Consider the following 17,126-nt stretch of genomic DNA (forward strand, 5'->3'; position numbering starts at 1 on the left):
ATATCTGACGCGTTTCCTCTTATTAAGACATTATCAAACACTGACTAAAAATATTTATAAAATGGTCCTTATATACTAACAATAATTGCTATTAATAGGTCTAGGGGTATGGTATATAATGGTGGGTATTTCAATGGGTAATGTGGATTTCTGAATTATTTCTGATTTCTGAAAATTACCCACTAAAATACCCATCATTATATGTACTCCTACATTTTTTCCTAAGGACATTTTATACATTTTTTTAGTCAGTGTTTGATAATGTCCTTAGAAGAGGAAACGCGTCACATATTATGAAATATATGTAAATAAAAGTGGAATTCAATCCAAAAACCGTGTTTAATTTAGGATATATTACTCAACAATTCAATGTGAAATCGCACTAAAACGTTACAATTTTATAAGCTGAAATTCCTGATTTAAATCATATATAATAGAAATGTAACATTTTTGTGAGGACCTCCACAGTTGTGCGAATCAATTGGGACCGAATCCTATTTGGAAAATCAGAAATTAGGATAGTTGGTTTTTTTTTTCCGAAAAAAGGTCTCTTTTAATCAATTACTAGGATTTTAATTAATTAAATGAATGAATGGTAGTCTACCATGCGGTTTGTTCGATATTAAAATAATTTTTAGAAATGGGGTTTGTTCAATATTATTTATATATTAATTAATAATAAAACCCTTATCCGCACCCCAATGGTGCATAGGGCACTGCGTCATATAAACGCAGTGTTATCTTGATGGTTTACACATGAAGGAAAGGTGATCAGCCCTCCGTTTCAGGTACCCAGTCCAGGGTAATATTGAATAAATATGACAGTGAAAAAATCACATATATTTATTTTACCCCCCTTGGGAATCGAACCCGGGATCTCCAGAACGGTAGCCGAGCGTGCTGACCATTACACTACGGAGGCGGACATTTATATATTTATATATTAACATAATTATAAAGAACGTAAAATTAACCCTTATCACTGAGATGCGCCGCTTCAGCGCCACATAAAATATTAATTCCACTCGTTAGGCGCCCCATCGGCGCCATGAACAATAGCCATACAGACTTCGTAAATGCCCAGACTTCCATATTCTTCATCACCTTTGATAAGATGTCAAAAAATAATGGCCATACATTATATTGTTTACAAAATCCAAAGAAAAACGGACAGGTTTCTTCAGGTTTACTAGTTTTTTTCATATTTTCGCTAAAAGAATCCTCGAGTTTCTGGAGACTTATACGATTTTTTTCTCGAATGATAAGGGTTGAGTAAAACATAGTAAAATTTTACATAACAAGGTTTTAAAATAGGTGAAAACCATAGCTATGATAAGAATATTTATTTATTGTTTCGGCATTTAATTTGTGGTAAGACACGATGATATTATTTAAATAAAACACATATTTTTTTTTAACTCTCGAGTTTATTTTATGACAACTAGTTTCGGAAGCCAAGCTTCCATCTTCAGGTCTAAATGTAAACTAAAACATAATAAATAATTAATAAGAATAATAATAATAAAGCCCTTATCCGCACCCCAATGGTGCATAGGGCACTGCTTCATATAAACGCAGTGTTATCTCGATCGATTAAACATGAAGGAAAGGTGATCAGCCCTCCACTTCAGGTACCAGTGCAGGGTAATATTGAATAAATATTAGAGTGAAAAAATCACTTATATTTATTAAACCCCCCTGGGAATCGAACCCGGGACCTCCAGAACGGTAGGCGAGCATGCTGACCATTACACTACGGAGACGGACGTATACCTACTTATAAATAAATACTTATACTTATAACAACTCTATATTTGTAACTTGAATTTTTACTTGTTAAAGCACTCTGGGCGTTTGTGTGAATAAATAAATAAATAATAAATGAAGATCATAATTTTGTCCCCAAATATATATAAAATTTGGACACCACCTGCATTGGCACCATATTCCCCATAAAATCTGATAATACACAGCTTCAGTTCGCCGTTTTCGATCCTCGGAGATTGTACTTTATTAGGACCTAATAAATATACCATTTTCATTATCCGAACGCCTTTACGAGCCGCTCTCGGAACAGCGGTCTCTAGAAGGGCCGCTCCAAATATAGGCTCGTTTGTAAGTCTGACGTCCTGCTGAGCGGTGAATATTGTATAGGCATCCGGGCGGCCCTTTTCGGGGCCTTTGCCAGGAAACCTTTGAAGTCTCCTGGTATTTTATAAGAGAATTATGCAGATTATCTCGTGATAAACATTATGTATTAAATTTGGCAATATCAAGAAGTGTAATCCTCAAAAGGAATAAGAAGTTTTACACTGAAAAATTGTAAAAAAAATAATATTAGGTACTCGAAAGTGTGTTCCACATAACTTATTTTTATTCCTTAAATTTTAAACCCTATAATGTTTTAAACATGTCTCAATTTGCCATGAAAGGTATATCGTTCCTCATTTTATACGAAAGGAGAAAATAATAATAATATAATAATAAAACCCTTATCCGCACCCTAATGGTGCATAGGGCGCTGTGTCATATAAACGCAGTGTTATCTTGATCGTTTATACACGAAGGAAAGGTGATCAGCCCTCCGCTTCAGGTACCAGTCAGGTAAGTGATTTTTTTTCACTGTAATATTTATTCAAAGGAGAAAATACGAAGTTAATATTTATAATCACAACATTAGTTCGCCCGCCTCCGTACTGTAATGGTCAGTACGCTCGGCTACCGTTCTGGAGGTCCCGGGCTCGATTTCCAGGGGGGTCAAATAAATTTAAGTGATTTTTTCACTGTAATATTTATTTAATATTACCCTGGACTGGTGGAAATTTGGTGACGGTGATTTGTATTTATCAGATATGTGGATACTTATAACCAAATAAGTATGTACAAAACTCCGGCGAATATGCAATTTGTGAACATCTGGCTCTGCATATTGCCTATCAACAAGCGCACTCCAACGACATCGGATAAGTAAATCCTTTTTTTATTAAAATAACAACAAAAAATAGTTCACATTCTAGATAGCATAACTCTGATACTACCAACGTGTAATCAGTCAACGTCACTAACAAGTAAAGATCTTTTTTTTAATTAAGCGTAAAATGGCCAAATAATTGTCCACATAACTCCTGCGTTATATGCAATTTGTCAACAGCTTGCTCTGCATATTGCCTACAGCTAGGCGCAATTTCATAAGGCTTCGTTTGTAGCATTAACAAACAAATTCATCATTCTCTCTTATTTTCAATAGTACAAGACTAGTTTTAGTATCTTGTTTATATGATTGTTATCTTTTCAAAGTGTTAAATGGCCAAATACATGAGCACACAACTCCTGCGCGGTATGCAATTTGTCAACAGCTTGCTCTGCATATTGCCTACAACTAGGCGCAATTTCATAAAGCTTGGTTTGTAGCATTAATAAACAAAATGTCATCATTCTCTCTTATTTTTAATAGCACAAGTCTAGTTTTAGTATCTTGTTTATATGATTGTTATCTTTTTAAAGTGTTAAATGGCCAAATACGTGTGCACATAACTCCTGCGAGGTATGCAATTTGTCAACAGCTTGTTCTGCATATTGCCTATAACTAGGCGCAATTTCAAAAGGCTTCGTTTGTAGCATTAACAAACAAAATTTTATCATTCTCTCTTATTTGTAATAGTACAAGTCTAGGTTTAGTATATTTTTTACATGATTATTATCATTTTAATTAAGTGTACAATGCAATGGTCAAAGACGTGTGCACACAACTCCTGCGCGGTATGCAATTTGTCAACAGCTTGCTCTGCATATTGCCTACAACTAGGCGCAATTTCATAAAGCTTGGTTTGTAGCATTAATAAACAAAATGTCATCATTCTCTCTTATTTTTAATAGCACAAGTCTAGTTTTAGTATCTTGTTTATATGATTGTTATCTTTTTAAAGTGTTAAATGGCCAAATACGTGTGCACATAACTCCTGCGCGGTATGCAATTTGTCAACAGTTTGCTCTGCATATTGCCTACAACTAGGCGCAATTTCATGAGGCTTCGTTTGTAGCATTAACAAACAAAATTTCATCATTCTCTCTTATTTTTAATAGTACAAGTCTAGTTTTAGTACCTTGTTTATATGATTATTATCATTTCAATTAAAAGTACAATGTCCAAATACGTGTGCACATAACTCCGGCGTAGTATGCAATTTGTCAACAGCTTGCTCTGCATATTGCCTACAACTAGGCGCAATTTCATAAGGCTTCGTTTGTAGCATTAACAAACAAATTCATCATTCTCTCTTATTTTCAATAGTACAAGACTAGTTTTAGTATCTTGTTTATATGATTGTTATCTTTTCAAAGTGTTAAATGGCCAAATACATGAGCACACAACTCCTGCGCGGTATGCAATTTGTCAACAGCTTGCTCTGCATATTGCCTACAACTAGGCGCAATTTCATAAAGCTTGGTTTGTAGCATTAATAAACAAAATGTCATCATTCTCTCTTATTTTTAATAGCACAAGTCTAGTTTTAGTATCTTGTTTATATGATTGTTATCTTTTTAAAGTGTTAAATGGCCAAATACGTGTGCACATAACTCCTGCGAGGTATGCAATTTGTCAACAGCTTGTTCTGCATATTGCCTATAACTAGGCGCAATTTCAAAAGGCTTCGTTTGTAGCATTAACAAACAAAATTTTATCATTCTCTCTTATTTGTAATAGTACAAGTCTAGGTTTAGTATATTTTTTACATGATTATTATCATTTTAATTAAGTGTACAATGCAATGGTCAAAGACGTGTGCACACAACTCCTGCGCGGTATGCAATTTGTCAACAGCTTGCTCTGCATATTGCCTACAACTAGGCGCAATTTCATAAAGCTTGGTTTGTAGCATTAATAAACAAAATGTCATCATTCTCTCTTATTTTTAATAGCACAAGTCTAGTTTTAGTATCTTGTTTATATGATTGTTATCTTTTTAAAGTGTTAAATGGCCAAATACGTGTGCACATAACTCCTGCGCGGTATGCAATTTGTCAACAGTTTGCTCTGCATATTGCCTACAACTAGGCGCAATTTCATGAGGCTTCGTTTGTAGCATTAACAAACAAAATTTCATCATTCTCTCTTATTTTTAATAGTACAAGTCTAGTTTTAGTACCTTGTTTATATGATTATTATCATTTCAATTAAAAGTACAATGTCCAAATACGTGTGCACATAACTCCGGCGTAGTATGCAATTTGTCAACAGCTTGCTCTGCATATTGCCTACAACTAGGCGCAATTTCATAAGGCTTCGTTTGTAGCATTAACAAACAAAATTTTATCATTCTCTCTTATTTTTAATAGTACAAGTCTAGTTTTAGTATCTTGTTTATATGTTCGGAGTGAGAGAGAAAAATTAGAAGATGATCAAAGAAAACGATTAGAAGATAATCAAAGAAGACGTGGAAATCTAAGAACTAGTGATAAAATTAAAGATAAAAGTCCATGTAAGATTTGTGAAAATTTAAATAAGGGAACTCGATATCACTCTGAAGCAACGTGCTGGTTTAAAACAAAGGAGGATGATAAGATTAATAATAAAAATGAAGATTTACAAATTACACAGAAACAGTGCTTGAAGAATGAAAATAAAAATAATGTGGAAAAAATTTCTACAAAATATAAAATAAAACATACTCCAGAAAAGAAGAATTTCGAAGCAGATTGTATGAGCAGGAATCCAGTATTAGAATCGAAGGAAAATGCAAATGAACAATTAAAAGTTGTAAATTTGGTTAAATTAGAAGATATTTTAAAAGATCAGAATAAAAATGAAGACATACAAATAACACAGAAACAGTGCTTGAAAAATGAAAATAAAAATAAAGTAGAAAAAACTTCTACGAAAGATAAAATGAAATATACTCCAGGAAAGAAGAATTTAGAAGTAGATTGTCTAAGCAGGAATCCAGTATTAAAATCGAATGAAAATGCAGATGAACAATTAAAAGTTGTAAATTTGGTTAAATTAGAAGATATTTTAAGAGATCAGAATAAAAATGAAGGAATTCAAAAGAAAAAACAAATGGATTGAAAAAAACTGTGTCTACTTTAAAAGGGTCAAGAAGAAAAAAAAAAAAAAAAAATTCAAAAAAAAAAGAAAGAAAAAAAAGAACGGAAAAAAGAAAAAAAAAAAAGAAAGAAAGAAAAAAAAACAAGAAAGAAAAAAAAGAAAAAAAAAAGAAGGAAAAAAGAAAGAAAAAAAAAAAAAAAAAAAAACTTTATCATATCACTAAACTTATACCAGTCCCTTCACTACAAGAAGATGATCCGGAGGACGAGTGAAAATTTTACTATGAATTTTCATCCCCAAGGGGGGAGATGTAATAAAATAACTAGGTACCTACCTATACATTTTATTAAGTACTTACAAATAGTACCTACATAAAACAGTTCTACCACCAGATGTCGCATGCGTCGCTCAGAATAAAACAAAAGACTTCCGATAATATTATTAACTGTCAGAATCAAATAGATAGATAGATAGATAGAAAAAATATTATAAAGATAAATTAAGAATAAACTTTAATAACAAAGCAACACATTGTTTATTTTATTATTATACACCCACTTTACATATTATTTACACCCAATTTATAAAGAAAAATATTACCACGTTATAAAACGACAATTTTGTTAATTGGAAATGGATTATGAAACATTAGATGTATGTAAAATGTATAAAACAATTACTACAATATTATCATTAGCTTATTTTAACATAAAGATTCTGATATTTGACTAATACTATTAATATACTATTGATGCGAGTGTGTTATGTAAAAAATTGGTAACTTAATCAAACAGTTAAATTATTAAAAGCAGTCAAATTATTGTGATTGATTTATTTACCCTGTTCTGAAGATTCGGAAATACATATTCTTTAAAAATTAATTTAGAAAAATTCAAAACTTTGATGCCTATTTTTTAAAACATGTTTGCAGGTAGGATAGTAAGTCAAAATGAAGGTATGAGTATAGTATGAAAAATGTAATAGTTTGTCCTCCTCCGTAGTGTAATGGTTAGCATGTGCTACCGCACTGGAGGTCCCGGGTTCGATTCCCAGGGGGGAGTAAAAATATTAGTGATTTAACACTCCTATATTTATTTAATGTCCCTGGACTGGTCCCTGAAGCGCAAGAATGATCACCTTGCCTTCATGTAAGTAACGATCAAGATAACACTGCGTCAATACGTTGCAGTGCCTTATGCACCATTGGGTCTCGATGAGGGTTAGAACAAGAAGATGAAAAATATGTATCATCCAGTTTTTTTCAATACACATTTTTTTATCGATGGAAATCGAACCTGAAATTTTATATTTACACTCAGGCTTTCAACACTACAACACCTATTTAATTTTTTTCATTTTAAAATAAAATAAAACACATCATTAAAATACTAAATATTTATTTGAAATAATACAATTTTTTACAAATATATATTTTTTAATTTACAATGATTGATCCCTAATCCTAGATAACTACACCACCATATTTGTAGATACATAGTAACTAAACATTGCACCTCGTTCTATTGGTGAGATAAAAAAAAGCTTTTTATTGAGGGGAAACTCTTATATTAGTATGTGAGGTCCGAATCCTAGATTATAATCATACCAATAGATGTCTCTAGTGAAGTTCTAGTGATAAAAGAACAAGGTTTCTTAATTGGTTCATATATATGTAACTTCCAAGAATTTGAGTGGTGTGGTTGCCAATAATGGGTACAATAGGTGAATGTTACACGTGTGTAAAGTAAACACTTAAACCAGCATAGGCTGGTCAGCCCCGTAAATATTCTTCATCATCTTTGATGAGATGTAAAAAAATAGTATAGTTTTATTTAATTGTATTTTTTTTTCTTCAGTTAACATATCGCTCACTCCTTTCAAGAACGTCATAAATCAAAAAACTTGATTTTTCAGGAGAATGTTTTTAAAGTTTAAAACTAAAGTACAATGTATTAACAATAAATATCAAGCCACTTATTGAACATTTTACTAATTGAACTTTTTTATCCAACTCTGTAGTGTAATGGTCAGCACGCTCGGCTACCATTCTGGAGGTCCCAGGTTCGATTTCCAGGGGGGGTCAAATAAATATAAGTGATTTTTTCACTGTTATATTTATTCAATTTTACTCTGGACTGTTATCTGAAGTGGAGGGCTGATCACTTTTCCTTCATGTGTAAATGATCAAGATAACACTGCATTTATATGAAGCAGTGCCCTATGCACCACAGGGATGCGGATAAGGGTTTTATTATTATTATTATTATTATTATTATATTTAAAAAATAATTAAACAATACCTTTTCTTCAAAATGCAAAAACAACACTTTCTACCCTGTAGCGGGTAAATATCAAGTTGAAAATATGCCACTTTTGCTGGGATATAGTACATTGTCTGGGCATTCCGAAAACATGCTCAACTGAAAATTGACGATTTTTGATATATGACATTGTTGAAAGCAGTGAGCGACCTATACACACCGTGTGACATTGACTATTTGCAATATAAAACGTGATTTTTTTTTTGCAGGGCTTGAGAATAAACCAGCTGCAGCTGACGAACCTCCGCCTCAAGTTCCCATACTCGGGGTCCAAAAGTATGCCACTTTTGCTGGGATATACAACATTGACAAGTACAACTGAAAATTGACGATTTTTGATATATGACGTTGTTGAAAGGAGTGAGTGATGTATAAAAGAGCTATCTATAAAATATCTTCTTTGTCCCTAATATTTGTTCATTAGTTTATTCATCATCTAAGCTGACATCGGAAAGTTCTTCCGTTACCTTCCGTTTTTTCAACTCAGTTGCTCTGTCTTCATTTACATTAAACTCTGCCAATCTATCAAAATTTGCTGGAGAATCCAAGTTGATACCTTCAACCCTATGAACTCCTGGTCTTTGGGTTTTTTTCACCTGTTTTTGAACAAATTTTGGGACGATTTTCACTTCATCTTCATTGATTTCTTCGGCTTTCTCTCCGTATAGCTTTTTCAATTGGGATAGTACGATTCTGGGCATGTTTGGGGGAGGCGGTTGGATCAGTATTCCCTTGGAAGAGTCTATGTTTCCTATGGCTTCTTGCAGGTTGATGGTCCCCATGGGGGTCAGGTCCTTTTGAGGGTCTTCGGGAATGGGCAGCGGTTGAAACGTGGATGGTTTTTTCTGCTTGTGATTGTCAGACCAACTGCTGAGGTATGTACTCCCATCAGTGTTAGAAGCCTGAAAAAAAGATGACTTTTTTTTAAACAACATTTTTGAGATTTTTTTTTTATTTTATTTAATATGATTTAATAATTTTACTAAACCAAATAGTTTATGATAGTTTATGTTCGCCTCCGTAGTGTAATGGTCAGCACGCTCCGCTACCATTCTGGAGGTCCCGGGTTCGATTCCCAAGGGGGGTAAAATAAATATAAGTGATTTTTTAACTGTAATATTTATTCAATATTACCATGGACTGATACTAAAAGCGGAGGGCTGACCTTTCCTTCATGTGTTAACGATCAAGATAATACTGCGTTTATATGACACAGTGCCCTATGCACCATTGGGGTGCGGGTAAGGGTTTTATTATTATATATATATATATATATATATATATATATATATATATATATATATATATATATATATATATATATATATATATATATATAATAGTTTATGATTCTTATGGTTTTTTATTCTCCTATCTCTTACTCCTCTTTTACCTGTTATTTATTGTTATTACAATGTATTTTGTTTGTTGGAGTAAAATAAAATAAAAACACCTATAAAATAAAAATATAAATAAAAGGATCTCTGTTAAATAATAGATTTTTCAATCCAACATGGATAGCTTTAGTGAAGTCAATATACACACCCATGAGAATGTTACATTCAACAGATGGCGCTGTTCGAATGCAATCTTTTATTGAAAATTCTGATATATATCGCTCACTCCTTTCAACATCGTCATATATCAAAAATTGACAATTTTCGGTTGTGCATGTTTTCGGAATGCCCAGAAAATGTACTATATCCCAGCAAAAGACGCATATTTTTAACTTAATATTTACCCGCTACAGGACAGAAAGTGTTGTTTTTGCATTTTGAAGAAAAGGTATTGTTTAATTATTTTTTTAAATATACTAAATATTTTTCAAATGGAGAAAAAACCTTAAGGTTTTACCTAAAAAGATCTGTTGCACAGTAAAAAGTTCAATAAGTGACTTGATATTTATTTTTAATACATTTGATTATATTTTTAAACATTAAAAACGATCTCCTGAAAAATTAAGTTATTTGATTTATGACGTTATTGAAAGGAGTGATCAAAATTTTGAGTAGTGTGCTTGTCAATCATGGGTACAAGGGTGAATGTTACACGTGTGGAATGTCATCACTTAACCAGCCTACGACAGGTCATTCACATTCACAATTCTATCCATGATGGACAACCACACAATTCAAATTTTTGGAACTCCTACGTATATGATCAATCTCACCACAGTACATATGAGTTCACGACAGCCATCTATGTTAGATTGATAAACCTTTTACTAAACATAGGCAATTTTAATTGGATGTATTCAAGATGCGAACCACGGATTATTTTAAGAGGTGAATTTTGCATCTGTTTAAAGTGATGAATTAAACAAGCCTTCGGACAGATTGTGAGCCCCGCAAATACCCATACTACTATATTCTTCTTCATCTATGTTGAGATTTTAATAAAATTAATACCTCTTACTATATAGAAGTACTCTGATTTATTTGCCTCCGTAGTGTAATGGTCAGCATGCTCGGCTACCGTTCTGGAGGTCCCGGGTTCGGTTCCCAGAGAGGTCTAATAAATATAAATGATTTTTTCACTCTAATATTTATTCAATATCACCCTAGACTGGTACTTGAAACGGAAGGCTGATCACCTTTCCTTCGTGTGTTAACGATTAAGATAACACTGCACTTATATGATGCAGTGCCCTATGCACCATTGGGGTGCGGATAAGGTTTCGAATGATTCTCTGACCTCTTTTGTACATTATCATCTATTATCTATGAAAAATGGTCAAAGTCACATTTTAACAAAATCTTTAAAAAAAATACTTTTCTTACTTTGATTTTTGACTGTGACACTTTCTGGACTTTGTTGACTGCTTGCCTCTTAGTATTCGTAGGATAAGCCATTCCTGAAATATAGAAATAAAATTTCAATACAATTTAATTCAAATATCTGCTACTTAGTATACAATTAGAACGAGGAATAATTATAAAGATTAGGAAGAGTTCTTTGCGGTGGTATGGACATGTGGAGCGAATAGATAATGAGAGAATGACTAAGAAAATATATATGGCAAATGTAAGAGGGAAAACAGAACGCGGACGACCGAAAAAGACTTGACACAATCAGATCAATCAGAACCTAAAATCTGGCGGTGTCAAAAGTCTGCGTAATCGAAGGGCATGTATGACTAGATGTATGGATGTGAAGGAGGCGAGGAGTGTACGTCAGGACAGAAGAGTGTGGCGTTCCATCATCTCTGCCTACCCCTGCGGCGAAACGGCGTGCTGGTAGTAGTAGTACACAATTACAAAGGAGCTACAGAGAGAACATGGGGTTCAGTAATAATAAAAAGGGATCAGAAGAGATCATTTTAAGTAAAGTAATGGATTAAAATCCACTGCCTTGTACAAGATTTCTAAAGCAATTCATTCTAGCTACGAGAAATAAGGAATAGTCCCAACACGGGCAAGGGAAGAGGGTTGGTAGATTTCTCTCTAGGTGAGGTAAGAGGTGATTGAGGGATTTGCCAAAATGAATAAAGTGTTTTTGAGATGCGATCTCACAGAAGAATGTGCGACAAAACGGTGTATGATAGATGTGCGAATAGTGAAATAAGGAAGTAATGCAAAGCTGAGATAAGCATTATTGATAAAATTAAGAAGGTGTGTTGAGATGGTTTGGACATGTAGAACGAATGAGTGAGGAAAGAACGGTAAAACAGATTTATGAGGCAAATGTAAGTGGTAAAAAGAGCAGAGGAAGACCGAGAAAAACTTGGCACGATCAGGTACGCCAAATACTTGAAAGCGGTCAGGTTAGGAGTCGAAACAATCGGCGGGTGTGTATGAAGAGATGCATAAACGTGGAAGAGGCGAGGAATGTTTGCAAAGACAGAATGGTGTGGCGTTCTATTCTCTCTGCCTACCCCTGCGGGGAAGCGGCGTGATGGTTAGTTAGTTTTAAAATTCATTATTGTTATTTTTATTTCGTACTTATTTATGGTGTATTGTGATCAAATTTCTCTCTTACGAACCTATAGGATTGGTGTCAACTTGAGGCCCCAACTCGAAGACCACCTGGAAATCCGCATGGTTCCCGAGGCTGAATCCAAATCCGACTCTTGAATCCGTCCCTCAAAGATGAAAAAAAAAGAAAAATATAATATAAAACCCTTTTCGCTTGACGCCAATGGTACTTGACTGAGTAATTTAACAGGCATTTTACAGGTGCCGCAAAAATAATCACCCTATCGGATGATGTTATAATTTTGATCGTATATTAATCACATTTAAAATTTTCATAGTAAACAGCTGCAGTTTGTAAACAATTTTAAAGTGGCGCAAAATTATTCATCTTATTTTGTTTTTTCATAAATTTTTTACTAAATTTAAAAAAAAATGTTTTTTTTTTTTTTATTATTAGATTAAAACCAATATTTTTAGCTTTTCCACTTTTTTATTTGACCAGCGACCGGGTTTCGTCGTTACCGACATCATCAGACATGTCGGTAACGACGAAACCCGGTCGCTGGTCAAATAAAAAAGTGGAAAAGCTAAAAATATTGGTTTTAATCTAATAATAAATTAAAAATGCAATTCCATCACGAAGTGTCAGTGGATAATATAAATCTATTAAAAAAATGTTATTGAAATCGTCATTTGGATTTTTATATTTTTTTTCATTGAAAGCTGTCCCACCGCATTCTCAGATCTGATACAGAAGCATCTGGGCTTCCCGACAGATCTGCTCTTGCAAAAAGCAATTTTTTATTTAACTAAGTTGTGAAATTTATTGAAAAAGCTCAACAAAATAGTATCCCGTTTTTACTGTGAATTTACTTTTTTTATATTATTTTTTGACGTCTCATCAAAGATGAAGAAGAATATGGAAGTCTGGGCATTTACGCGGCTGACGACCGTCATAGGCTGGTTTAAGTGATCACTTTACACACGTGTAACATTCACCAATTCTACCCATTATTGACAACCACACTACTCAAATTGTAGGATGTTCTATATATAAATGAACCAAATCAGAGACATTGTTCTCGAATCACTAGAACTTCACTAGAGACATCTATTGGGGAGATGAAAGATGTTCGTCAGCCCCGGTAATGCCCAGACTTCCATATTCTTCTTCATCTTTGATGAGATGTCAAAAAATTATATGAAAATTAACTCCTATAATTGGAGATAATTCAGATTTGTGAACAAGTATTTGGACACACTCAAAATGTTGCACTTTTCTTTGTTCAGTAGTAAAGATGGTATCCGTCAAGTGGCTGCCGCCAGTGTTAATACACGTTTTTTGCCTTTTTTATCAATTAGCTTGTATTCTGCAGCTGTCTAGTTTACAAATCTCAAATATGATTCACGTACGACGCCATTTGCAAAAATTATAACATATTCCGATAGGGTGATTCATTTTGCGCCACTCTGTATATTGACAATATGAAAAATGGTGTTTACAGTACCTTTCTTGATGGGTGGTATGTTTGAATAGGCCACTGAAAGGAGAGACGGTAATTCTTCAGGAATAATGGCTGCCTTTGTAACTGAAAATAACTGAAATTTTAGTAAAAATTCAGAGAAAAAATGTCCGTAATACAATACAAGGTAAATAATACATATTAATACCGAAGGCTTTGAAAATTGATGTAATAATTGTAAAATCAAACACAGATTTTTTGAGTCTACTAAGTTGTATTCTATTGTTGAAAAATACATAAAAATTGATATTGTGACAACGGATCTTTGTCAGACGGGAGGAATATCTAATTTAACATACTAAACCTATAAATGATTGTATTAAACTCGTGCAGTGTTTATAACAGCCGATATAATCAATATTTTCATTCATCATTTTCTTGTGGAAAATTCGCCTTCGTAAATACGTTGTTTTCGTAAGTTGATAATGAATTACGTCGCAGAAACGATGGACTTATTTTAATATTGGTAGCATTGCTAAATTATTGGCGGGTTATTTGTTGATGTCTATGGTCCATCCTCCCTATTTATGGTATATTGTTCAAATTCGAAACATAGTGCTTGAATTCACTAGAATTTCACTAGAGACATCATAAATACTATTTTGAAAAAAAAAATTAAATTTTTTTTACAATACAATAAAATATACAATTTCTTTTGTAAAATGTTCCATTTGCTTTGTAAAACGTCAAATTTAAAGTCAAAAACCTATGGGTATATGGGAAAATAATAATCCCTTACCGCACCCCAATGGTGCATAGGGCACTGCTTCATATAAACGCAGTGTTATCTCGATCGATTACACATGAAGGAAAGGTGATCAGCTTTCCACTTCAGGTACCAGTCCAGTGTAATATTGAATAAATATTAGAGTGGAAAAAATCACTTATATTTATCAAACCCCCCTGGGAATCGAACCCAGGACCTCCATAACGGTAGGCGAGCATGCTGACCATTAATTACACTACGGAGGCGGAATATGGGAAAATCGTGGAGAAAAAGTAAAAGTATCTAGAAAAATTAAAAGATCAGCAATGGGGTGGCCACTCAGGGTTCCATACACGCAAACATACAAGCTCTTGTTATGTAGTATTACAATATAAGTAAGAAAAAAAAACTCTTTTTTATACATGGAATATTATTAATTAAATAATTTTATTCTGACTTATTATTTCAAAGTATTGTATAAGGACTTTTTTTCTTATTATTACACATAATAAATTATTACAAATTTGGACTTAACTCATTTCGACATAACGCCAACGTTTCAGAATGATTTCAAAATAGGTTTTTTTTTTATAAAAATAGAACTTCGTATTTATTCATGAACTATCTGTACCCGGCTACGCGTTACTGAGACTCAGTCTGGTAAATGTCAAAGAAAGAAAAAAAGACCTCACGCATTTCCAATATGATTTATTTGTTATGTAGTGAAACAATTAAAATGTTTGAAATAACAGCAGCTGTCAAGAGGCATGTTGTCCGCCATGAGGAATGTCTAGTACTGAAGGTGTTGCTGTGATGTTCAACAGATGCCTCTGCCATTGCGGTTAAAAATTGTTAAGAGCGCTAAAACTAGTCACAGGCATATAAAAACACACATTTATACATATACAAATGTTTGCATTAATTTTTTAACGTTTTATATATGCAATGTTGTTAGATTCCCTTCGCATGTTAATTGTTATTTAATAGATTCAGGGGCATACCCCCATAGCCATACTGTTTGTGGCGCCACCACTTGAGAAATTTGTGGAGTTTATGGCTTAATCCATTCAATTTTATATTCATGTTGACTGCCCTGGGAATCGAACACAGGTCCTAATATAAGATATATAATTAATGTAAGGATGGTTTGATGTTTATTTCAAAAAATACTCACAAGCAAAACAAAAAAATTGACAAAAGATAATTCATTTTTGTACTGTTAGTCCCTACACACACGTATTTTATTCACTTCGTATTTATTTCATATAAACAGTATATATTTATGTTGTCTGCCCTGGGAATCGAACACAGGTCCTAATATAAGATATACAATTAATGTAAGGATGGTTTGATGTATATTTCAAAAATTACTCACAAGCAAAACAAAAAATCAACAACAGATAATTCATTTTGTACTGTTAGTCCATACACACACTTAATTTTTTCACTTCGAATATATTTTGAATATATACTTTTAACAAAGAATGTCATAAATAAATCACATCCCGGCAATTTTTATTTTACACTTTTATTTACATATATATAAGACTGTTCACAACGACAAAAATATCAAAACTGATAACTTCAATTCACTTGCATTGGCATGGCGGGAAAGATTTACATTTTAATACATCAAACAATGTTTTAATTAATTTTATAAACCCGTGATTTAGATCCGTATTTATTCAATACATAAATATTATTTTTGTTTGTTTAAAGGCTGGTTGTTACGACTGTTTATACGTGAATCGATTTGCGTTCGAAAACTTCACTTTTCAATCTGGCTTGCGCAAGCAAAAACGACCTTTGGTGCATGCGACAAACGATTGTCTCGAGTACCGGTTTCCCTTGAATAACGCGGTTGTCATACTCGCGAAATGGACTCGCTCAAAAAGAGAAGCAACCAAATGAATCGCCATCTTATTTTTTTAGGTTAACAGAAAAATTGACAGATTTTAAATCATTTAAACAAAAAATTATCAGGTTTAACACTAGCTTAGCTAATATTAGTATTTTTCTCTTCTTCTTCTGTAGCCTTTTGTTCTCCACTGCTGGATGTAGGCCTCTTCCGTATCGTTCCATTTCCTACGGTCGGTTGCTGTTTGCAGCCTGTTTATACCTCCCACAGAGGCTATGTCGTCGGACCATCTTTTTTGAGGTCTTCTGATGCCTATTTTACTCTCCCAAGGTCTCCATCTCAGAATTTTAGGTGTCCATCTTGTGGGGTCTGTCTTGCAATATGTCCCACCTGTATTGCTAGCCCACATTAACCCACATTAACTAGCTGCCTGACATATAAAATAGAACCCAGTCAGGGATCCAAAATGAATGAACTGAAAAAATACTTTATGGAGTGATATTTGTGTTAGTGATTAGTATTTTTTTTTCTTTTTTTTTCTTAAACATACTACCCACAATGTGTTTTTTTAAATGCCTATTTGCTGTACCTTTTATTACTTTATATTTTACATTTTGCCCCGTGTTTTATGATTTGTTACTTTCTTATTTGTTTTTCAGTCTTGTTTACTTTAATCTCATGTCCCAAAATGAGTAATGGCGATAGGGTATTATCATTCGGGAGGAATATCTAATTTAACATACTCAACCTTTAAAATA

At 33.2% G+C, this 17,126-nt stretch overlaps 1 protein-coding gene across 1 annotated transcript; it reads right to left on the bottom strand.

Annotated features, from left to right (window-relative positions):
- Positions 1-8,562: 8,562 nt before the first annotated feature.
- On the bottom strand, positions 8,563-16,090 carry snsl (snustorr snarlik). Its single transcript, XM_088258654.1, has 5 exons — positions 15,886-16,090; positions 13,790-13,870; positions 12,350-12,448; positions 11,148-11,221; positions 8,563-9,269 (listed from the first exon to the last, which is right to left on the bottom strand). Exons 1-5 carry the CDS (start codon positions 15,917-15,919, stop codon positions 8,793-8,795), a joined length of 765 nt encoding a protein of 254 aa, XP_088114780.1. The 5' UTR covers positions 15,920-16,090; the 3' UTR covers positions 8,563-8,792.
- Between the last annotated feature and the right edge of the window lie 1,036 nt (positions 16,091-17,126).

This window comes from Brachycentrus maculatus, unplaced genomic scaffold, assembly GCF_059751285.1.
Source record: "Brachycentrus maculatus isolate JH-2025_06_01 unplaced genomic scaffold, ASM5975128v1 h1tg000101l, whole genome shotgun sequence".
NCBI classification, from domain to species: domain Eukaryota; kingdom Metazoa; phylum Arthropoda; class Insecta; order Trichoptera; family Brachycentridae; genus Brachycentrus; species Brachycentrus maculatus.